The sequence below is a fragment of the Typopeltis vanoorti genome, chromosome 21 (assembly GCF_054136105.1).
Source record: "Typopeltis vanoorti isolate ZY-2024b chromosome 21, IOZ_Tvanoo_1.0, whole genome shotgun sequence".
Taxonomy (NCBI): domain Eukaryota; kingdom Metazoa; phylum Arthropoda; class Arachnida; order Uropygi; family Thelyphonidae; genus Typopeltis; species Typopeltis vanoorti.
This window is the reverse complement of record NC_143569.1, coordinates 66,951,805-66,976,467: the sequence shown is the minus strand read 5'-3', so window position 1 is coordinate 66,976,467 and position 24,663 is coordinate 66,951,805. Positions and strand designations below refer to the sequence as shown.

General features: G+C 36.9%; 1 protein-coding gene across 5 annotated transcripts in view; it reads right to left on the bottom strand.

Annotated features, from left to right (window-relative positions):
* Window positions 1-24,663, bottom strand: part of Lrch (Leucine-rich-repeats and calponin homology domain protein) — a 454,905-nt gene that overhangs the window by 214,094 nt on the left and 216,148 nt on the right. For 4 of the 5 annotated variants that reach the window (XM_090411096.1, XM_090411095.1, XM_090411097.1 and 1 more), the window contains exon 10: window positions 17,583-17,780. The exons of the other annotated variant lie outside the window; for it this stretch is intronic. In XM_090411096.1, the coding sequence (XP_090267222.1) occupies window positions 17,583-17,780 (198 nt within the window). The remainder of the gene's footprint in view (window positions 1-17,582; window positions 17,781-24,663) is intronic. 5 annotated transcript variants of the gene reach the window in all.

Below are 24,663 nucleotides of genomic sequence, written 5' to 3'. Positions count from 1 at the left end.
CATGGATGTTTGCAATTGTCTTACCTTGTGTACTGCTATAGCCTTTGTTATGGCACAGTATGACCTCTGCTGTCCTTGTGCGATTAAAAAAACCATGAATCGTCATCCAAACCCTTCCCAGCATAATCATATCACTTCTATAGCATCATCAACTTCCAAAAAACTTGACATCCTTTTCCACTCAAGACAGTACCTCTCTCTTCTGACCATTTACTTACTCTGTATAAATTCCAAATATGGCCAACCTGGAATACTGTTCTCCTGTTTAGGTATAGCATACCTAAGATATTATCCCCAAAAACCTTTATTGTGTTCTGAAAGGGGCAGGTCAGTTTTTTAATGACATCTCTTACCAACTCTCTTCAACACTTTCTCATAGAAAATCAGCTTGTGATTTGTCTCTTTTCTACAGATATTTCCACAGCCACTACTCAGCAGAGCTAGCATCCATAATGCTATGCTTTATAACAGCTGCTCAACATCTCTTTATAGTTGAACTACATACTCACCAAACCAGCTATGACCAGTCATCTTTCATAATATCCACCTAAATTCTGTGGGACATCCTCCACTGTGAAGCATTTTCAAAGAACTGCAACCTCCAGCAATGTAAGAAGAATATCAACAGATTACTCTGCTCCTGACCCCTATCCACACAAGTTGATGAGTATTAAAAGATTTTTGAATGTAACCTTACACAATCAACAAAACTACAGACAGCTTAATTCCAGTTAAAGGGCCATGTGGTGCTTAGTTCATTAATAATAAAGAGAAGAATTAAATTATAACAGTGACAAATACAAAGCTAGTATTTTTAGTAAGACAATTTACATATTGATAATTATTATTAATATCTGACACGTGGCATCATAGCCTCATTGTGGGTATCACTCATCGATAAGTGACTGTTTTCAAACATAATTAAACCATCCTGACTAACTTCCAACAAATTATATTTAAGAAATCTTCAAGTAATAGTATTTTACAAAAACATATGTTGTATAACATGAGCAGAAACAGCTGTCACAGATTATGAAACTAGGTGAAACAGCTTAATTACTAAGGCTGAGAGGGTGCTTAAGACATGCATAAAACAAGTTTTAGAAGACATGGGCCATGAAGATTTTCATAAATACTTTCATGATACTGCAATATTTAATTTTAATTCTGAAATCAGTAGAATTAGCAGTGAAAGACTTAAATCAAAATTATTGCAACTCTTAACTGCTGAAGGAATTTTAAATTCCTTATTTGAAAAACTTTTGTCAAATGAACAATCAATGACCCAAATTTAAAAATGTGTGAAATGCTCACAAAAATAATTATAGATAATAGGAATAATATGTTAATTTTCTCTTTAAAGATTTCTAAAATGCACAAATTCTTAAAGGTCAAATATATTCAAGAAATGTATCATTATAAAAAACATATTACATGTCTGTTTCCATATTTATTATTATTATGACATTTCCAGGGAGTCCAAAGACTCATCGAGGGAGAGTGTGCCAACAGCATCAAACGACTGACCTTCTTCCAACTACTAACCGCACTCAAACTTGCTTAACTTTTTTGCATTTTTATTTTATTTTTTTTGCCTTATTTGATAACAAATGCAAAAATGGCTTTAAAATCACATTCAGAATAACTGACTTCCTCAGAAAACTCAAAGTACTTAATTAAGCAAGAAATGCAAGCCAATATGTATTTATACTGAAAGATTCATTGCAAATCTCCAGTTATTTGCATTCAATATTACAAAACAACTTTTGGTTTTTCAAAAGTGCTGGAACTAAATCCTGAAATACTGAGAACCTTCATAATGCGCTTTCAAGTATTCAACCAACATCAGCTGAGAGCAAAGAGATTTTCTCTGTGGCAAATAATTTTTGTACTAAAATAAGATGTTCACAGACATATGAACATATGCTTAGTGTTTTGAAATTCAAATTCTATTTCTTAAGAAAATCAAGTTTTCTTATCTGGAAAAGCCATGTGACAAGGTGCCAAGAGAAAAGCTGTTCAAAATGTTATGTGGTATAAATAGGACATTACATAGAGAAATACATAGCGGTTACAATTTAAGGAAGTACACCTTTGATATTAAATCGCATGTGAGACAAGGGTGCACATTATCTTCACCATTATTCATTTATATAAATTGCATGATGAAGTCAAGTTAAACTTGATATCAAAATTGGAGATGTTATCCTTAGCTTTCTACTTTATGCAGATATTATACTTCTAAATAAATCTAGTGCAAGCCTGCAAGATTCCCTACAGACTTTACAAGAACTAAATTGAATAAATGCTGTAAAAAGCTTGATATCAAAATCAGCAATAAAAAGAATGAAAATAGGCAGAAACACTGAAAGCATCAACTGCATCCTGAATGGAAAACTTATAGAACAAGTAAAATATTTCAGCTATTTCAGCACAATTTTAACAAAGATGGCAAATTAAATTTGGAAATGGACAACAGAATCAGAAAAGCTGATATGGTAAGAAGTTAACTGAATTTATACAGATGAAGAAACTGGTCAAAACTAGCTATATACAAGATGGTGTTCAAACCAATTTTAACTTTTGGATTTGAGAGCTAAGTTAGAAATAAAACACTTGCTCAAAGACTAGAGACAACAGATATAAGAGTTCTGAGAAAGATTATAGGAGTGAACATATGGCATCAGTGGTAGTATAATTACAAAGAAGGATATTAGAAAAGAACTTGCCATTGTTAGCATTCCGGAATGTGTTAACAGAGCTAAGGTCACTTAAACAGAATGGCAGAGGATAGTTTAACAAAAAAAGTTTTTATGCTAGGATGGCAGGAAAAAAGATCCAGAAGAAGACTAAGATCTAGGTGGATTGATACAGTAAGAAGTGTCTTAGAAGACCAAAATATATAAGAACCAATAACTTTGGAGTCTTGGCAGATAACAGATTATGGAGGAAAATTATCGATATGAAATTAGTAATGATGTAACATTTCCAAATAGTACCATCATAATATCCAGTACATCCTGAGAGTACATACCAGGAATTTGAAGAAAAATAAAATAAATTATGATTAACTTGTTTGGTTGACCAAGTGGTTAGCATATCTGCCCTCCAACCGATGGGCTGCAGGTTAGAATCTCAATGTTGGTATGGATATTTGCGATTGTTTTGAGATGAATTACATTGTCCAGTCTGAGACCACCCCTATGTATTGGAGGACTAAAGTGGCTTCAGAGTTTCCACAAATAAGACCTCAAAGGTCAAAACTAGTCTGGATAATGATCTTTCCCATGATGCATAGTAATATACACGTCCAGAAAGGAAATATGCATTGCATTATTGGATACACAATTGATGTGAAGTCAACAGCCTCTATATATACACCTCCGAATCAAAAAATTAGAATAATCAAAGAAAATGTGTTGAATGATTTGCATTTTTAATTTACTGAATAGAAAATAATTATTACCCAATATAAGTTAGCATCATCTAAATCTATGTACTTTATAGATTATATAACCACGTAAACACATAAAAATGTAATATAAATTATAAGAAACTTATTTGAAAACATTCACAAAATTAGAATAATTTTTAACGTGGTTCAAAATATTAGAATATTCTAAAAATTTTTCCCGATTGGATTTGAGCAAAGCGTACAAATAGCATATATTTCAGTAGCTGTGGGACTGACTCATGTGAGGAATCGTTTGTGCATGGATTTCAGTTAATCATTTACTAACCATGGGTCGAACGAATGACATACTGGAAGCTAAGAAGTTTCGCATGGTGTCTCTACACAAAGCCCAAACGCAACAGTTTATAGCGAAGGAATTGAAATGTTCTCAAGCATGAGGAGAGTATTGAGACATTATTCTAATAACTGGAGTTTTCAAATATTCACTGCAATAGCAGTCAAAAGGTAATAACTATATCAAGAGATGACAAGAGATTGAAGAATATCGTGAAGAAAAACCACTTCTGAAGTGCAAGGTATTTTCACAGGAAATGGAAAGAACTAGTTGTAAATGTGTCTAAATCTAGAAGGTTGAGATGACTTCAAATTCGGTTTTAAATTACATATGCATAAGACAAAGCTGATATGACATACAAACAAAAGGCAGCTAGAGTGGAATGGTGTAAGCAAAGACTGTTTGTGGGGTCAAGGAGTGGAAAAAGGTACACTTAAGCAATGAAAGTATGTTTTGTGTGTCCTATGGTCATCAAGAGATACATGTTTGGTATCTTAAGCAAGAAGCATTTGATAAAGAATGCATGAAATGTTCGAAGAAATTATCATCATCATTATTATGTGACACCTCCATGAAGTCTAAAGATTCATTGAGGGAGGGCACCTACTCTACAATTCTGTCTCCACCACTCAATCCAACAACTACCATCATCATCTACACCAATGCCACTACTGGCTACTACAACCACTAGTATTTTCACAGACAATCAAACATCCATGCCCACAGCAGGATTCAAACCCACAGCCTTTTGCTGGAGAGTGGATATGCTAACCACTCGACCAACCAGGCCAGCAAATCTGCAACTTCTGTCATGGTATGTGCTTGTATGACTGCAGAGGGTCCAGGTAGGCTGTGTATTGTGTACAAAAAGAGTCAATTCCAAAGTATACCAAGAAATTCTTGAGCACTTTATGTTAGCAGCATCACAAGATTTATGTGATGGTGATTTCCTTTTTCAGCAAGATTTAGCTTCTTGTCACACTACCAAGACCACTATTAGATGGCTCAAAGAAAGGCAAATCAATGTAATTCCTTGGCTGGCAAACTCACATGATTTAAACTGCATTGAGAATTTGTGGGGAATTATGAAGAAATGTCTTCAAGAAGCTGCCCCAAGAGACAAAAATGAACTTGTTTCTAGTCTGCAGACCATATGGGCGTGTTTTGATAAAAAAAGACTGAACCGCAGTAAATATGCACAACCATTTACGAATGGACATAAAAACTAGACAGGATGCAAAGTACTAATTATGTTGTTTCCCTGTGACTAATTTTTGTGCTTTTATTTTCACATTATTCTAATATTTTCAACCACGTTAAAAATTATTTTAATTTTGTGAATGTTTTCAAATAACATTCACTTTAGTGAGTATGGGCATGGCAAACCTGAGGTACCTGATGCTGGACCATGACTGACTTCATGTAATATACATCTGTTATATTATCTGTAGACTGGTCCCTCCTCTTCCTCCCCTTGCTTCTTTCTTCTCTTCTTGCTCCTTCCCCCAACTGTTATTAGAGTATTTGAGGGGAATCTTTCCTATTTTGTCATTTCGTCTTGTGCTAACAGGACATTATCAAACACTGTAACATGATCAGGCCATCAAAAAATGTTCATATCGCATTGTCCGTTGCGCAGGTTACCAAGGGATGCGTTCGGGTTTTAGGCAGAAGGACCCATTCGAAAAATATGTTACAGTCTCCCTTAGGCACCACTCTTCAGCACTCTGCTAGAGGAAACTCCATCAATGGGCCCGCTACCCATTTGGGGAGATGTTTAGGGGCAGCACAAAGAAATGGTTCTGCAATAGGAGGGCAAAATGGTTCTCGCAACGACAACGGCACCAGACTATGGCTTTAGGCAACTGGAACATCTCTCTGACAGGGAAGAAGTTAGAACTGGTAGAAAGCCCGACCAAGTGCCACCGGCTAGACTTAGTCGGGCTTTCTTCGACCAAGAGGAGCGTCTCTGGAACTGTCGACCTGGATAAGGGGGTAGAAGCTCTATGACTCTGGTGTAGGCCTGACAATGTCTGCTCAAGCAGGTGTGGGGATACTCACAAGCCCCGAGCTGCCAGACTGTGTTGCTGAGTGGATCCCTTTGGGGGGACAGGTATGTGTGTTAAGGCTTCAGATGAAAAACCATGATTTGGCTGTGGTGCAAGATTATGCAACTAATCTGGGGGTCAGAATACTATGCCTTCCTAGAGGAAGTGGATGCTACTTTTGACAGGGTGGCAGACATGGAATCAATCCTGCTAATGGGCGACTTCAATGCACATGTTGGAACAGATGACCAGACATGGAGGGGTGTGGTTGGGAGGAACGGCGCCCCTGACCATAACGCAAATGGGTTGAAATTATTGGACTTCTGCTGTACTAACAGCTTGTCCATAATGAATGCCTTCTTCCAGCACCGAGAAGTCCATAAGTATACCTGCTACAGGGATATACTAGAACAAAGGTCTCTGATTGACTTCTTTATAGTCTCAGCAGACCTATTTTCCTCAGTGTTGGATGTTCGTGTGAGAAAAGGGTCAGAACTGTCAACTGACCACCACCTTGTTGTGTGCACTCTACGACTTCAGAAACCTGATGCTACCAACAACGCTGGTAGGCCTCAGTAGCTATACTGCGTGAAATGGGAGGCATTGGAAAATGAGGCTGTGAGGAAGAATTTTGCAGATGACATTTCCTCCAGGTTCAAAGAGATTCCCAAGCATACTGCAGATGTTGAGAAGGAGTGGAAGCTGTTCAGACCAGCTGTCACTGCCTCTGCACTCTCGTGCTGTGGCAGAAAGCGGCTCGGCGTAGCAACTGGCAGTGAGAAAAGGACACACCTTGGTGGAACCAAGAAGTCCAAAAAATTGTCCGGGAAAAAAAGGAGTCCTATCTAACATAGCTTAGAGTCAGGTCACCTGAGATGCATTTGCGGTATGCTGAGGCACGAAAAGCTGCTGCTTAGGCAGTAAAGACAGCAAAGCAGAAGGCTTTGCTGTCTTTACTGCCTTCCGACGAAGACCATCCGCCGCCTTCGAGGGAGGAAATTGTGCACAGCAAGGGCAATTAAGGCCGCTCATGGTGCACTTTTAACAACCGAGAAGGATATCCTCCACAGATGGAGATAATATTTTGAGAGCCTTCTTAACCCGGGTGGCACAGCAGTTGTGGACATCCAAGAGGTGCAGATCGGGGCAATGACTAGTCTCACAGCAGAAGAGGTCCATTTAGCAATAAAATCACTAAAATCGGGCAAGGCTGGTGGTGATGATGAAATTCGGCCCGAAATGCTAAAAGCCTTAAATCGAGATGGTGTTCTCTGGCTGACTCGAGTGTGTCAGGCTGCTTGGATATCTGGGCGAGCACCAAAGCAATGGCAGACAGGCATAATACCAGTCTTCAAGAAGGGAGACCAGAAGGATTGCAGTAACTATCATGGCATCTCTCTGCTCAACCTGCCTGGGAAAGTGCATGCTAGGTGCTTGGAAAGACAGTGCAGGAGCATAGTTGAGTCAAAGTTCCAGGAAGAACAATGTGGCTTTCGTCCTGGTAGAAGCACAACTGACCAAATCTTCACTTTAAGGCAAGTCTTTGAGAAATCTTGGGAATATGCCAAGAATGTCTACACATGTTTTGTGGACTTGGAGAAGACATATGACCGGGTTCCTCGGGATAAGCTTTGACAAGTAGTACAGGAGTATGGAGTGGATGGCCAACTATTAGCTGCCATCAAATCCCTGTATGAATGCCCGTTTTGTGTCAGGGTAAACAGCACAAAGTCTGAACCTTTCACAGTCTCCGTTGGCCTCCGCCAAGGGTGTGTTCTGTCACCCCTCCTTTTCATAATATTTATGGACTGGATTGATAGGCACAGCCGAGGCAGTGAGTGTGTCAGAATTGGAAGATGTAGTATTGGACGTCTGCTTTTTGCAAATGACCTAGTTCTGCTTAGCTCTCCAACAGATGACCTCCAACAGACCCTGGATAGGTTTGTAGCTGTTTGTGTAGACGCCAGAATGAAGATCAGTGTGGCCAAAACTGAAACATTTGTGGTCTCAAGACAACCATCCCAGTGCACTCTACATGTAAGTGGAGTCCCAATGAGGCAGGTGGAGAAGTTTAAATACCTTGGGTTCATATTCACGAATGATGGAAAATGGGACGTAGAGCTAGATACTTGAATTGGCTTAGCAAGCTCAATATTGCGGGAGCTTGGCCGTTGTAGTATTGGAGCAGGAGTTAAGCCAGAAGGCAAAGCTGGCTGTCTTCAATACAGTCTATGTCCCCATCCTCACCTATGGTCATGAGTTGGGTAATGACCGAAAGAATGCAGACATGAATCCAAGTGGCTGAAATGAGTTCCTTCGAGGGGCTGTGGGGCTGACAAGACTCGACAGAGTCAGAAGCACTGCAATTCAGGGAAACCCTCAATACTCAACCGCTGCTTCTCTGCGTTGAGAGATCACAGTTACGTTGGTACGGGCACCTGGTCAGAATGCCACAAGACAGGCTCCCTCAGCAGGTCCTCTTTGCCAAGTCAGAGGGTGGGAGGCCACATGGAAGGCCAAGGACTCGCTGGATAGATTGGGTGGACACGTTTGGGAATCCCACCAGAACACCTGAGCTTGATAGCAGAGGATCATGACCACTGGAAGTTCCTCTTGCAGCTGTTGCCCCATATGTATGTATGTTGCTCCCACAACCCAATTAGGTTGTGGGGGCAACATACATCTTCAAGGTGGGCCTTGAAGATGTATGTAAAAAAAAATCAGTTAGCGCCTTTTTTTGTTCCTGTATAGGGAGTAGGCGAGGCCGTTTTAGCCCCATCTAACTTTTTGGAGACTGAGTGGGCAGTTTAATCTCCACTGGTAGCCAAATCAGAGATAGCTGGCCCAAGGCTCTCACTAATTAATATAATATAATTAATATTTTAATAAGTTTATTTAATATTAATTAAAAGTAAATAAAATCATAAAAATAAAATTGATATTATTTAAAATTAAATAAACAAATAAAATGAACATTATTTTAATAATTAATATAATTAACACTTATATAAATTATAAGAAAATATTCTTATAATTTATTACATTTTATGTGTTTACATGGTTCTATAATCTACAGAGTATGTAGATTTAAATAATACTAATTCATATTTGATATTTATTTTCTATGCAATAAATTAAAATTGCAAATCATTCAACACATTTTCTTTTCATTATTCTAATTTTTTTTTGATTCTGAGGTGTAATTGTGAAAAAACTTCATATGAACTGTTTGCTTGCACTTGGATACAGGATTGAAGAATATAATTTCTTGTCAATATAACTGAATGTTTTATGTTTGGCTCTCTAGTAGAGCAAGATTTCCAAACTATGTAAAAAAAAAAAAAAAAAGACAACATAAAAAATATACATATAAAAAAACAGAAGACTTCTTAGACTATCTGGTACTACAGGTTTATAAACACTTTTCATAGGTGGGAATTACAAAATATTTAGCTTAACTTTGTCATTTTCAATTGTTAGTCAATCCCCTGTGATTTTTTACTTTCAAATTACATATGTATCTCATCTCCCTTTTTATTACATATGCATATTAAATTAATATACTTATCTTTTTTATATCTGTATTTAACATTGTGATAACATGGAAAGTTGGCTTGATTAATGAGTTATTTAATGGCATAGTAACTGATAAATGTATTTGTTAAAAATTTCCATTTCTAGATGCTCTTAATGCTCTTATTATATAAATATTATTATTGTATGGGCACCTTCATGGAGTCCAAAGACTCATCATAGGAGAACCAATCTATCCACACAATCTATCATACCTCTCATTGAACCCATTAACAGACAAAGCACTCACAACTGACTCTGGCAACTCATTCCACTCATTCACAACTCTCCAAGTGAAAAACCTAGTCCTCACACCCCCTACTAACCACACCTTTATTCAACTTTCAGGGATGACCCCTTGTTCTGGTCCTTCTTGTAGAAAGGCTTATACGCTGGTTAAACATGATAATTAGGAATTATCATGTTTAACTTAAGGAATTGACAGTGTATACTAGAAATATAAATTAAATCAACTTTAATATATACTTTCCAATATTTCGGCAACATCAAGTTGCCATCTTCATGGGAACTTAAGATAAAGACACGTGCATGCAAGTACTACATAACAGCAAATCAAAAATGAAGCGAGGAAGCTACCGTTTTCTTAAAGTCCTGATGGTGCCCCCTGGAAAGCTATATAAGGTGTTCTTGGCCTTCGGGCTGAAGTTCTTCTGATGTATGTTTCCCAAATTTGGGACAGTTTCATGCATCCAAATTTGTTGAGGTTTGGCATGTTCCTAAGGGCTGAGGTTGATTCCATGAATAGTCTTTCATATTTGAACTTGCTGCAGCGTATTACTGTGGCTGTCTTCCACCTTATTCTGTGGCGAGTATCAAGAGCATGGTCTGCAAGCCCAGAGTGGCTGTACTGGTGAAATCTGATATAGTCCTTGTGTTCTGAGATTCTGATATTTGCTGTCCTGCCTGTTTGGCCAAAGTAGGACAATTTGGACAATTTATAGCTACAAGGGATCTGGTATACACTGGGTAGGTCTAGGGGAAGTGGTTGGTCTTTAGTGGAGCAGATAAGTGATGCCAATTTTCTGTAACGAGAGGTCAAATCATGTTTTTTTTAGGATTTTGTTGATTTTTTTCAGAAATGCCTCGGATGTAGGGAATGGTGATGGATTTAGAGTAATATTTTTTTGTGAAGGGGGGGTGGATAACTGGGTTTAGTATTTTTTGGAGGGATAGCCATTGGCTGAGAAAGTGTTAAGGATGTGATTTAGTTCAGTGGTTAGGGCCTTGTCATTTGAACAGATTAGTTTAGCCCTGTTGAATAGGGTCTTAATAACTCCATATTGTTGTGAGGGGGGGGAGAATTGTTGGTGAATGTATCTGCCTGTATGGGTGGGTTTTCTATAAACTGAGAAAACCAAGGTTCCATCAGGTTGGCAGGTGACTAGTGTGTCTAGGAAGGGAAGGCTATTGTTTTCCTCTTTTTCCAGGTGAACTTGATTCTAGGATGTTGGTTGTTTAAGTGTGTTAAGAAGGAGAGAAGTGTATCCGGGCCATGCGGCCAAATATGCAAACACATCATCAATGTAGCGAAGCCATATGGTAGGTTTTTGTGAAGCAGAGTTTAAGGCTTTCTCTTCAAAAGTCTCCATAAAGAAGTTGGCCAAGGGTGGAGAAAGTGGTGAACCCATGGCTGTCCCCTCTATCTGTTTGTAGAATTTTTCCTGCCAAACGAAATAGCCCGAGTTCATTGTGAACTGAAATAGTTTTAATTTAATTAAAATGATTTAATTTATATTTCTAGTATACTCTGTCAATTCCTTAAGTATTTAATTATCTTGTTCTGGTCCCTCTAACCAAGTGCTGAAACATTTTCCCTGCATGTATCTTATAAAACCCTAGCAGCTTAAATGTTTCTATCATATCCCCTCTTCTACTATCAACCAACTTCTGCAATCCACACACCTTCAATCTATCCTCATAGGAAACATTCCACAGGCTACTCAATATCTTGGTCACTCACCTCTGAATCCTCTCCACTACTTCCTCATCCCCAAGAAACCCAAGAGACCAGACTTGAGCACAGTAGTCCAGATGTGGGCATATCAAGGCTTATTAAAAGAAATTACAACTTCCTTATCTCTAATTGTTAATGTGTTCTTCAATAGCCTAGTAACCTCATGGACAACCTTAGTTAAAGTTTAGAGAACGTATTGCTATGTCTACCACCCCTAAATCTCTAGCTTCATCTAGTTCCTGGAGTACCATGCCATCAATGTAATACACAGCTCATAATCTATTTATCCCAAAATGCATAACTTTACATTTCTCAACATTAAACTGGCACCCATTATCTTCTGTCCATACTGACAGTCTATTTAAATTATCCTGTAAGCTCTCCACATCACCTTAACTATTACTTTAGCTAATTTCACATCATCATCATCAGCAAACAAATGAATCCTTTCAAAGTTATTTCCTATATCATTCATGTACAAATTAAACAGCGATAGTCCCAGCACTGAACCTTGCAGTACACCACCAGTTACCTGTTTTTGCCTTGATTCTGTTCCTCCATATATCACTTTTTGATATCTGTCCAGCAGTCAATCTCTTATCTACTGAACAAGTGTCATATTCATCCTCATTTGTTCTAATTTGCATAACAGAGTTGCTGGTCACCTTTCTTGCCTGAGTCTTGTGATGTTCATGAGTTTGCTGGTCACATACCCTCCACAGCATTTTCTTCTTTTGCAACTCATGCTTAATGACATTACTCATCCATCTAACTCTTATCTGATTAATCCTACTTACCTTAGGTATACAATTTAATATTGCTTCCTCTAAATTACCCTTAACTATATTTCATGCACTACTAGCATCTTTATCTTGCATTGTTTCATGCCATGGTACAGATTTAGTCTTCTTCCTAAGCATGTCATAATCACCTGCCTTGTAGTTCCACAAATACACCTTGTTAGAATATTCCTCATGTTTTAAAATCTCCCAAGTCAGGACCAATTGGTGAAATTAAAGGCAATGTTGTCACCTTAATTATGGATAGCTCTTCTGATCCTATGACCAGGTTCAATACTCTCCCACCCCTAGTCCCCTCTTTCACAGTAATTATGCCTGCCTTAAGTAATTATCTCTTAGCAGGTGTATAAATTCTATTTCCTTCCTGCCATGTGATCTTTCTTCCTTCCAGTCTATCTATCTCTCTCTCTAGTTGAAGTCCCATAATAATCACTCTACCTGCACTCATTGTACTAAATTTGTTGATGGATGTCTTCCAAATCATTCCTGGCACTCCCTGGCCTACAGTAGCAATGAACCGTATAGTTTGTCTTATTGGCTTTGATCTCACATTAAACTGCTTCAAATGAACAGCCACCCTCCCACCTATCTCCTATTGGTTGCAATCCATCTATAATCAGCAGTACTCCCCCACTCATTTTATCTTCTCTATCCTCCCAGAAAATGCTAAGCCCTTCACATTCTTTCCCCTCTAACTACATCATCTGCTGTTAGCCAAGTCTCACTAATGCCTATAACCTTCCATTTTCCTGGATTTTGCAAGGTTGCACTTACCAATGCCAAAAACTCCTCTCTCTCTTTCCTGATATTTCTGTCATTAGTATATAGAAACTGCAGCATCCCTTTAGTTCCCCACCCACCTTTACTTTCTGAATTGACTACCCTATTCAAGATTTTTCCTTGAGAGACTAGATTCCTCACTCACTTGCTTCATGGGTGTCTTCGCACAAACTCATTTGCTTCCACTAATTGCTTAAGTTTCTCTGAATTTACACTTCAACATGCTTCTATTCAGTTCATCTCCATCATAGCGTGGTAGGAGACTTACAATTTTCACCTTTTTCTTCAGCTTTGCCTCTTCTAACTCCTTTACATCCTCCCTCATAGAATACTTCTCACCTCTCAAATCATTTGTACCAACCAAGATGATCATTTCCTTCGACTTACCTTTTTGCATCCAGATGGTGTGGCTAATATTGTGAATTTTTGCACCCAAACCCTCCATAGCATTTTCTTTTTCTGCAGCTTCAATTTCCTCCTTAACTTGTTTTTCTTGTTTGTTCAGTCTTTCTTTGTTTTTTTCCTTCAGATCAGCTGCTTCTTTCAGGCCTGCTTAACTCTAGTTGCTTCTGCAATTTTTCAATTTCACACTTTATCCTATGAAGGATAACATTTAGGTGTGCAATTTCTTTATTAATATCCATTTCATTCTCCTCTATTTCCACAGCTACACATTAAACATTAATAACATTTTCCATCTTACTGTTGGTATTGGATGTGTTCTCATTACCTAACAGACACTTTTGAAACACTTAATACATATGTGCGCATGCTCTCCAGTTCCAATTCCTTCCACATGCTTTAAATTTTCTCGATGAATACATTTCGCATGCACGCACACACACATTGTACTGAATAAAATTCTGCAAATTCAAATCGTTGGATAATGTGGTCCTTGCTACCATTGTTCATCTCATTGGTGCCATGCTGACAATATCACAATAAAAATGTTATTAAGATACTAAATATTCTAAAAACATGAAAATCTAGTCCAGGATCAGGGTGAAGAAGGCATTTTTGGTGTACACCAAAGTGTACACAGACACTTTTCTGCTGAAAACCTGAATCCATTACTAAGAGCCATGAAAAGGTACAATCAATTGCTTGTTAAAGTTGTCTTTCAATTCCTCCCTCACATTACAAGAGTGACAAATTGAGAATTCATCAACATATAGAGCATTGCCTACTGTGGGAAGAAGCTATTTGAATCAATTTTGACAGCAAAGAGCGTCACCTTCAAGACAAAGCCTTGAGGAATGCTCTTTTCTTGATTATATGACAGATAGTGTGCTTCCCACTTGGACTTACAGTTTTTAATAAAAACAAGAAGGTGTCTGTCCTCTGAAACCTAGATCAGACATCTTAATATGCCATTTTTCCATGTCAAATATGTTCTTGTTTCAGGGATACATCTCATATGTCTCTAAATGGGCCAAATATCTAAAAAAGCCACATTGCATTGTTGAAGGGAAGATTGTTGCTTTCTAGCAAAGTGCGACATGCAGCTCTCTTAGTCAATCAGATAATTTCAACACACCGCCAGCGTCAATATCTGGATCCAACAGTTTTTATCAATGATCTTTTTCCTCAAATCATGGATAGAAAGTTAATACTGATAGCAATATCTTCATACAAGCAACCGACCGAGATACTCTACAGAATTCAATAGAAAGTGATGAAAAGAATAAAAATGAATCACAATGAAAAGAAATACATGTAGAAAAGTTTTAGAAACTGCTTTCATATCCGAAACAAATGTAGACTCAAATATAACTAAATAAAAAGGGAAAGAAATTGAAAAGAAGAACTAAATCATAGAAAGCCAATGGTAAAATCTGAAGAAAAGACAGTCGGTAAGAAAAATGTGGTCAAGTTGTCTGCAACGACAGAAAAATTAGAACTCTGAAATGAATTCAAGAAGTTAAAACTGTAGTTAGAAAATAAATCTTTCCAAGGCAAATAAGTCAGCCCACGTATCCTTGGGGAATACAGAGAAAAGCATAAAAAGCCAAGCATTAAAGTAGCAAAACAAAACATGAGAAGAATGAATATATGGCAACATGCTTTGGGTTCTATTGAAAAACTTATGTATAAAGAAAAAAGAGTACCACAGAAGGAATCAGAAATGATAACAGTAATATAAAAATCAGATAATGATATTATGAAGGTCTGGGGTAATTGCTTTGAAAAATTATTAAAATACAATAAATGAGTAGCAGAAAATATCTATGAGAAATGAAATGTAAAGACATATCAGCATTGGAAGTAGAAATTTTGTCAGAAATGGTGAAAGGCGGTTGGAGCATATATCTGATCAGAAGTGTTCAACTACAGACGCACAAGTTAAACTCACTATAGCAAACTTGCTATCACAAACTCTGAACCAAAGCTCCATAGGTACAATGCTAGGCTGACAAAAATTCACCATTAGCAAACCTTCCACTATAAAAAGCTATTCCTGTAGTTTCTACAAGTTTGCTATAACAAGAGTAAACTGCATAAATGTTTGGCAGTAGCTACACTGCATAATACAGCCTAACCTGAATGTTGAATTTCAGATGGAGTAGAGCACTTACAGCACCTGTCTGTAAAAAAGGGAAATTTTATTCCCTTTTTTCTGAATTCTGAATAAGATTCATGTAAGTGTAATTGAAATAGGCTAAGAAAAAAATCTCAAGAGAAACTTGGGGAGAACAAGCTAGGGTCATACCAACTTCATCCCTCTTCTAACCTAGGTTCAGGATTCTATGTTTTCAAAAATCTTTAGGTGGCAAATAATTTATCATTTGGTTTGGGACCACCAATGCATCACTTGCTTGTTGGTGGCCTGAAGTGGCTTTAAAAATGTTAAAGGTTCCTAGATTAAATTTTAACCCAGTGGGATTAAAAAAGGTAGAGAAGACAAGTGTCGAGATTTTTTTTTAACTTTTGAAAATGGTTAAGAAAAATGTTAGAATATAACATTCTGCATCTAAATTTTACAGATCTTGGAAATGCAAGATAAACTGTTATAAATACCATTGCAACATATAACAGTATGTTGCAATGGTATTTAGAACAGTTTATCTTGCATTTCCAAGATCTAAGATTTTAATGTCATATTAAAATGTCACTTTAAAAAGGAAATGTACCATTAAACCCGATGTCAAAACTGGAGATATTGTACTCCTAAATAAATCTTATAGAAGTCTTCAGGACTAACTAAACTGAACTGAATAAATGCTATAACCTATAAAACAAGTAAATAGGCACAATTTTTAATGAAGATAGCAAATTAAATATAGAAATAGATAATTGAATAAACTAAGCTAATATGGTGGTCAGTTACTGAATAAATTTATAGGGATAAGAGATATTTGCCAAAACTCCAAAGTAGCAATATATGTGACAGCATATTAATCAATTTTTACTTATGGATTTGAAGGTGGAATTAGAAACAAAACAATTCAGAGACTACAGATATAACAGTTCTAAGAAAAGCTTAGATGAGTAAACAAGAGGCATAAAAAGGAAAGATAGAGAAAGGAATTTGACATTAGCATTCACTGAACTATAACATTAGTAAAACAAATGTTTCATGCCATGCATGAAAAACTAATGCAATGAGCAATGTTCAGAAAACTGAAGTGCAAGATCTGATAGTGATAGAGACCAGATAAGTAATGGATTAATTGGAAAGAAAACTGTTGATAAACCAAAATAATGAAAACTGTGATACTCTCATAATAAGCTATACACATGAAAAAATGTCTTTTTTTTTTTTTTTTTTCAGACTGATGTGAACTCTTATTATAATGGAGTTTTGCCAAATTAAACCAAGGGGAAAAATCCATCCTCTTACAGTTTAAGAAGACTGATCTCAGAGTTTACTTGGCTTAATCCACAAGATCCACATGCAAACATGAATGAATTCATATGCTCATGAAATATAAACTATTTTATAATATTATCTTCTTCTGCAGCTTCTCCCACTTAAGTGGGGTCACTGTTGATGATGAGTCTCCTCCTGTCTTGGGCTGTCACCACATCCAAGTCCTTCATCCTCAATCTACCAGCTCCCTCCATCTCTTCTTTGGCCGTATGTTGTAATGGTATTTAGAACAGTTTATCTTGCATTTCCATTCATAATATTTTATATTATGAATCGGGAAAATATTAGCAAATCAGGAATTTCTAGCGAAAATGACAAGATGGGGGGGGAATGGAATTAAGGCAATTCATAGTTATTTGAATAAGCAAGAAACTGGAAATAATCAAACTGGATATTATAAAGAAGATTAAGAAAGAAATATCAATAAACTAATGATGAAAATTTGTGCCAGAGAATTACCATGATTTTCATTGTTAAGCATATATATTCCAGGAAATGAAATTTTTCATTTCCAGTTTGGAAGTTTTTATATCCAAAAAAAAATGAATGCAGCAAATGATTTGTGGATATGTTAATTTGCATTTAAATTGAGATCTCTTGCAACAATGGGAGATTTAACATTCGCTATTTCCAGGCTTACAAGCTATCTGTTAAAAGTTCATATGTTTACAAAGATGTTTGAAACACGATGATTAAAACTTATTCCTGAACTTTAATGCTGCATGCCACAAGTCTTCCAACTTGCATTAACTCTTATGAATAAGAAATTAAGAACTAGAATTTTACCTTGAATTACCATCAGTGATACTGCTTCTCCTATATACACTGTTGTCAGATGATCTTTGCATTTTAAGTGCTTCTTTATACTCTTTGTATGTTTGTATATGAGGATATGGACGTTTGGCTTCAATACCTACTGGTGGACTAGCTGGTTTATCTCCATCACCAATGGAATCCTCATCTCCGAAAAATGACACTTTGTAACTAAAACACAAGCAACAGCAAGCAATAAAGTTGAAGAGTTGCATTTTCAGCAGTTAAAGTGATAGATTATTAAAAAAAAAAAAAAAAAAAGCAAAGCGATCTGTGATCAAAAACTTAACATTACAGATTTGTGCATATTAAAGAAAAAATTACAAGCCAGCAAAGACAGGAGCAGCAGAAATTTTCACTTCCATATTACACAATATAGTGTGCTAATCAGTATTCTACCAAAATGAGAAGTTTAATTCGATCTCCAAAAATAAACTAATATAATTAGTAATTAAAAATCTTATGTAGTCATTTCAACAGTATTTAAACCATTATGCAGTATGTTTGATTTACTTTATTTTTTTTTAACTCTTAAGTACAGCAGACCTTGCTTTTCAATCTAACTGTTCCTAGGAAAATAACATAAGCGAACTGTCATAAATTGAACTCTTGGGATTACATTCCTGGAAATAAAGTTTTGACTATAATATAATAGGCTTTTTCTGTATTCTTTAAGATAGTACTTATTGTAGAATGGGAAAATAAAACTTGGAGCAAGTTCCATTGGTTTCATTCCAGATTTTTTTAACTAAGAATTTCATGCTTCTCTTCTAATATTCATGCTTTTTGCTTCTTCAAAGATCTTGTATTCTCAAATCCATATTCCTTCTTTTCAGGCATTTGAGGACATAAATGTGCACTACACTATAAATAATTTTAAACCAAATTGATAATAAATGAAGCATGAGGCATAATGTTTGATTTAAATGCAGTCTTTCTCTCAGCACCTGTGAGGTAATCCAGGCACAGTTATTCTTTTTTTTTTTTAATACAAATATGATTGCAATATTTTCTGATAAAACTTAATCCCTAAATAAAAAATAAAATAAATAAGTCACTTTGATTTATTACAAGTCATCCATATTCATCAGCCAGCCACTAGCAACCTCTGGTAGAAGAATATGCATTCCAATTGCCTCACATCCGAGATCTGGCATTTGAGTCATAATAAAAAAATAAAATTTACCCATTGTATGTGGGTGGTCTGAAAAGTTTTCAGCCTAACAATGAAAAAACGAATTTATAATTTCAAAATTATTTTTATTTTTCAACATAATCTCCCTTAAGACTAGTACATTTATTCCAGCAATGCTCCAGTGGCATTATCCTGTCCCTGTAGTGATTCTCAGCAAGATCTGCAAAATACCCCTCTACAGCTGCAATTGCCTCTTGATTCGAAGAAAAACTCTGACCAGAGAGGAAGAGCTTTAGTTTTGGGAAGAGAAAGAAGTCAGAGGGAGCCAGATCTGGGGAATAGGGTAGATGTTCTAGCAATTCATAGTGCATATCCCTTAAGTTTCCCATTGCCAAAACAGCTTTGTGGGCAGGTGCATTGTCCTGATGAAAGATGATTTTTTTTCTTCTGCAAACCGGGTCTTTTCTCATGTCTAGTCTGGTTAAAAGGTCGGAATAATATTCCCCAGTTATTGTTTTACCCTTTTCAAGTCAATTAATAAATAAAATGCCTTTAGCATCTCAAAACACTGATGCCATGATCTTGTTTCCTTTGGCACTGATCAACCGACTTCTGTCCACTGTTTTGACTGCAGTTGGATTCTGGTGTGTACTGGTAAATCCAAGTCTCATCCATAGTAATAAATCGACATACAAAATCAGTTTTATTCATGTTAAAACGCTCCAAGCACTGTTCCGAGATTTTCATGCGAATGCTTTTTGATCTGCGTGGTACCCACTTGTGCAAAGCTTTTTCATTTGCATTTCTTCATGCAAAATGTATGCTACATGTTCTTTTGAAATGCCTATAGTCTCAGCAATTTCACACACTGACTCACTAGTCATCCTATATCATATTGTGCACTGATCAAATGATTTCTGGTGTTATTACATTTTTTCCACGTCCTTCATATGGATTATCTTCAAGGCTTGTATGGCCATGTTTAAACTCGGCAGCCCATTTCTTAATTGTCGAAAATGAAGGAGAAGGGTGCCCATAAACTTTTATCAACTTTGAATGAATTTCTTTTGGCGTTAAGGCCTTCTTTTAATCCTCACTGTCAATTTTATAACTGCACAATACTCAATTTTATCCATTTCAAGGGATACAGACAACACTTTTGCTTCAGACAGCTATATATAAAACAAACTACTTGACAGAATGACTTGCAATTTCATATGGATGCTTATGACCAACTTTTAAAAAAAAAATCTTGCTGATAGTGTTGCCATTTATGGTTGAGGTCGAGAACATTTCAGACCACCATCATAAAGGCACATGGGGGGGGGGGGGATCGGTCTTAAAGCAACTGGTCATAAAGTGGGGTGTTTTGGTTTATACAGATGAACAGTTCATTCATAATGCTAATTTTGCAGTTTTTCTAGAATCCTCAAATTTTAAGCTATTACATTTCTGGAAACAATCAACATGGAAAATTTGATTTTGTCATATGCAATAACTTATAAAGTTAGAAACAAAGATTTACTGAAATAAACTAATACTCAAACTAAAAATAATCTGCCTGGTTTAAGTATTCTCAATCAGTGCATATGATATACATATATATATATAAAAAGACAATATAAGAATCAATTAAACTACACCATCTGTGAAAAGAACCACTATATATGCTTAAGCAGCAGCTAGGGAAAAAACATCAATAAGTCAACAGTTTAGTACTCTCCTGTTTTTACCCATCTAGATAAAAAAATTGCTCTAAAATCTTCACAGACAAGGATCCTCTTTGCTCTATAATTGACAGCCTGCATCACATAAAATCATGCAACTAGCAACTCTATTAAAGTTATGAAATACAATGGATTATTATAAATTAACCCTATGATACTCTGTTCAAGAGTCAATCTGCATGAAGTTCTAATTTTCTTGGAGAAAGTTATAATAATAATGAATCATCAGATATGTATTGAATACAACTGCCGTATGCATGATGCCAAAATACTTACCATTAAAGATAGCAAGCTTGTATTCATAGAGCATTCCTCCTCCTTTCTTAAATCTCATATCTGTTACTCCTTCTCCAAATTATATTTAGTAAGTAATGAAATACAGTTTAAGTATGTAAACAAAGAACTCTGCAAGTTTAGAAGCAGTTGGTGACTTGTGAAAGGTGGTTGGTAGTCAACATTATTGAAGAAATACATTAAGAGGAAAGGAGGTTTGAGGGAAGCTAACAAAATGAGAATGTCAAAGTGATGGTAGAGTAATTTAGTCAGAAATGTAAAAATATAGAATAGGGAAGCTTCACAGTTTGTCTTTAAAAATACCATCTTCATTAGATGCTTATTTTAAAAAATTCCAAGAAAGGAGACAGGTATTTCAGTAGACCTTTATTTCTGTGGACATACCATATACGTGGAAATCTTTGTATACCATCTATGGATTTGAATATCCTTGCAGCATATGTAGAAGATGAATTTTATCACCTGATATGAAGTCATCACCCAGCTTATTGGTAGCATGAAGTGATCATGAATTTATTTATTTGGTCTCCTGAGCAGTCACCAGTTTCTGTTCCCACCTCCTTATGTGCAAGTGATAAATACTGTAAGGACCCACTGTAATGTATTTCTGTAGGCCAGATGCTATACAGTACTTTGTCCCAAACCAAATGCCTCCTAAAAAGTTAGAAAATGCTGTTGCCACTTTATTAGATTGTGTCTAGGAGTCCGTCTATGAAGATATATGTCATGCATGTGCAGAAGAGATGTTCCTGAGCCTTAACTCCTCACTATCAATTTCCAGCATAAAAAAGTTGTAAGCTTATAGTGTTAGTACTGATAATGTGGGTAAGCTAAAGGCTAGATAACCAAAACTCTGCTCTGAGATCAAGTCCAGATAGTAACTGAAACTTGCATAGTGTCGCTTGCAGAAAGAGTATGCTATCATCTTGGCCAACCAGCAGGCTACTAAAGGACTATCAATCTGCAATATATAGCCTCTCAAAGTCAAGTTAATCCCACCATCTTACATTGTAGCCTTCTTCCACAAACAGAGTGCTGGGAAAGGCAGTGAGTACTGTCACTACAGCAAATCATACATTTTCTATTTGGAGGGAATGCCAATTAGACTTCTAGACTCAATTTCTCTTCACCCAGTGAGACATTACCTGGCTTATTGGAGGTCTGAAGTGGCTTTCTGCTATATTTGGTCCCCAGTGCAAGGGGATCTGGCTTCTGTTATCTCCCCAATATGTAGGATGGGTGATACCTTTCAAGGATATGCCAATCACAGTAGAGACCCCTCCCACCGTTTAAAAAAGGTACATACAGCAGTAAAACAGTTCTGCAGGCTGGCCATCAGATAGTAAAAGAGACCTAACCTGATAGGAATGAATTCTGAGGCCTCCTAATCAGTTATTGATAAATCCTGTTGCCACTTACTCTGCCAGTTCATCTCTGAGATGTCCAAATAAAGTGATAAACATGAACACTTCATAAAAAGTTTCTATATCCACTTTGCCAACATTCATTCATTCATTCCTCAATTCCACACAAAATTCCCAACCAATACAAATACAATATGCCAATGCAGTCCAAAAAATTTGACATACATACCACAAGTAACTCAAGAAAGAAAACTCCAGCATCACACTTAGCCTAAACTGTGACTCATAACTGGATTTGGATTTTTTTTCAAATCCAAATCAGATTATAGAATACCACAAAAACACTCTTCTGCTCAAACGGGAGTCTAGTCTTCAAGTCCCTCCAAGGCAACTAGGTACATTCGTGTGTAGAGGCTTAAGTGCTGTGAGGACATCATGTTGGAGGCTTAATGGATTTTTTACAACACTCAAAAAGAATTAAAATGGAATTTAATACTTCCTATATTTCGTCCTAGTCACTAGGACATCTATGGGGATTACAAAAACAATTAATGTAACATGCACACACAAATCTTACAATACTAAGCCCAACCACGTGGGTGACACTAAAGTCCTATCTAGGTGGCGTGCCCTCTAAGGGCAGTAGTAGGTGGCCTGGAATGTAAGGTGGGATCTCTGGTGATGAGTGTTTCCCAAATCTTCAGAAGCTTAATGCAACCATATTTATTAAGATTTGGCTGGTTTCTGAGAGCTGCTGCTGCTTCTAAGAAAAGTCTCTCTCTCTCTTGAATTTGCTGTGGTGGAGCATGGTGGTTTTCTTCCACGATACTCTGTGGGTGGTGTCCATAACATGGTCAGCCAAGCCTGAATGGCCATAGTTGTGTTTACAGATGTAAGACTTGTGTTCCTCCAGCTGGATGGATGCTGATCTGCCTGTCTGTCCAAAGTACGGCAGCTTACAGGAACAGGGTACTTTGTAAACTCCAGGTAGCGAGAAAGGAGGGAGCTGATCTTTCGTAGACCGGATAAGGGTAGCAAGTTTGCGGTAGGGCTTATATGCTGTGTGTAGGTTGTACTTTTTTAGTATCTTGGCTATTTTTTCAGATGTGCCACGGATGTAGGGTATGGTGATGGCATTTTTAAAATCTTGTTGACGAGAAGGACGAGGAATGGGGGAGGAACTGATTATTTTTTTGATACCGTGTTCGCTGTAGCCATTGGAGAGGAAAGTGTTGTGTATGTGGTTAAGCTCAATAGTAAGGGCAGTTCTACTGGAACAAAGATTGTGGGCTTTCTTAGTAAGAGTTTTGATGATGCCATATTGTTGTGAGGGGTGGTGGTGGGAGTGTTTGTGAATGTATCTGCCTGTGCATGTGCAACTAGGCACAACTTTTGCCCATTCATGTTTCCACTGCTCTCATATCCAGATGGCATTATATCACCTATAGACAATGATAACCTACTGTCATTACTCTTCTCTTCCAATTCCTGCACTGATGGTCACGGCAATATTGTTATTAGCATTACATGACACCTCCAGGGAGTCCAAAGACTCATTGATGGAGGGAACCTACTCTACATCTGTCTCCACCAACTACAACGAACCACAACTACCATCATCATAAACACCAATGCCATCTGCTGCCTACCATCAACCACTAGTATTTTCACAGACAATGAAAAACATCCAATGTCCCTGGCAGGATTCGAACCAGCAGCCTTTGTGGTTAGCGGCTGGAGAATGGATATGCTAACACTTAGCCAACTTATCGAGAAATGTTTATTCCATGCCATTGCCAGTGTTCAGTAAAGGGAGAAGGGGAAAAAAAAAAACTTGAATAACTTAGGAACAAACAAGGCATGTTGGCTATTCTTCCTCTCTGTCCACAGTAGCCTGACTTGCAGGAAGAGGGAACTCTGTATATACACCAGAAACTGAAAGGAGGGTTGGTATTTAGTGGAGCAGATAAAAGATAGCTAGTTTCAAGTGGGACTTGAAAAAGGCATGCATCAATTTATTTCTTTAAGACTGTTTTTTTTTTAATACTATGGGAACTGTAGCCATTAGATAAGATGTGGTGTATATGGATAGGATCTATTGGTTAGAGCCTATGGTATCATTAAAACACTTTCCCCTTCTCCCTTTTTTTTTCCCCTTCTCGATAGCACATATAACCTTTGTTCCAATGAGTTCCAACACATGGATAATTTTTTGGATATCCAGTTTGGACAAGGTTCTGATCTCCTTCCGGCAAAAAATCGACACAGAATTAAATGTGTATTTGTTGTGTGAACCAAGATTAACTCTCCTGGAATTAAAGTAAGAAGCCAGCTTCCAGCAATGGAATAACCAAAGTACAAAACAGTAGGAAGCATAGACAAAAATGAAACCAAGTAGCTTTAGCCAGAGACCAGAAAGCATGACTGCCAATCGAATATGATGCAAATTTTCTGCTTTTCATTGTTTAAGAATTAAGTTTGGATACATCAATATTTGCTTATAGCTGTTTCAGGTTTTGGTATGAAAAGAAAAG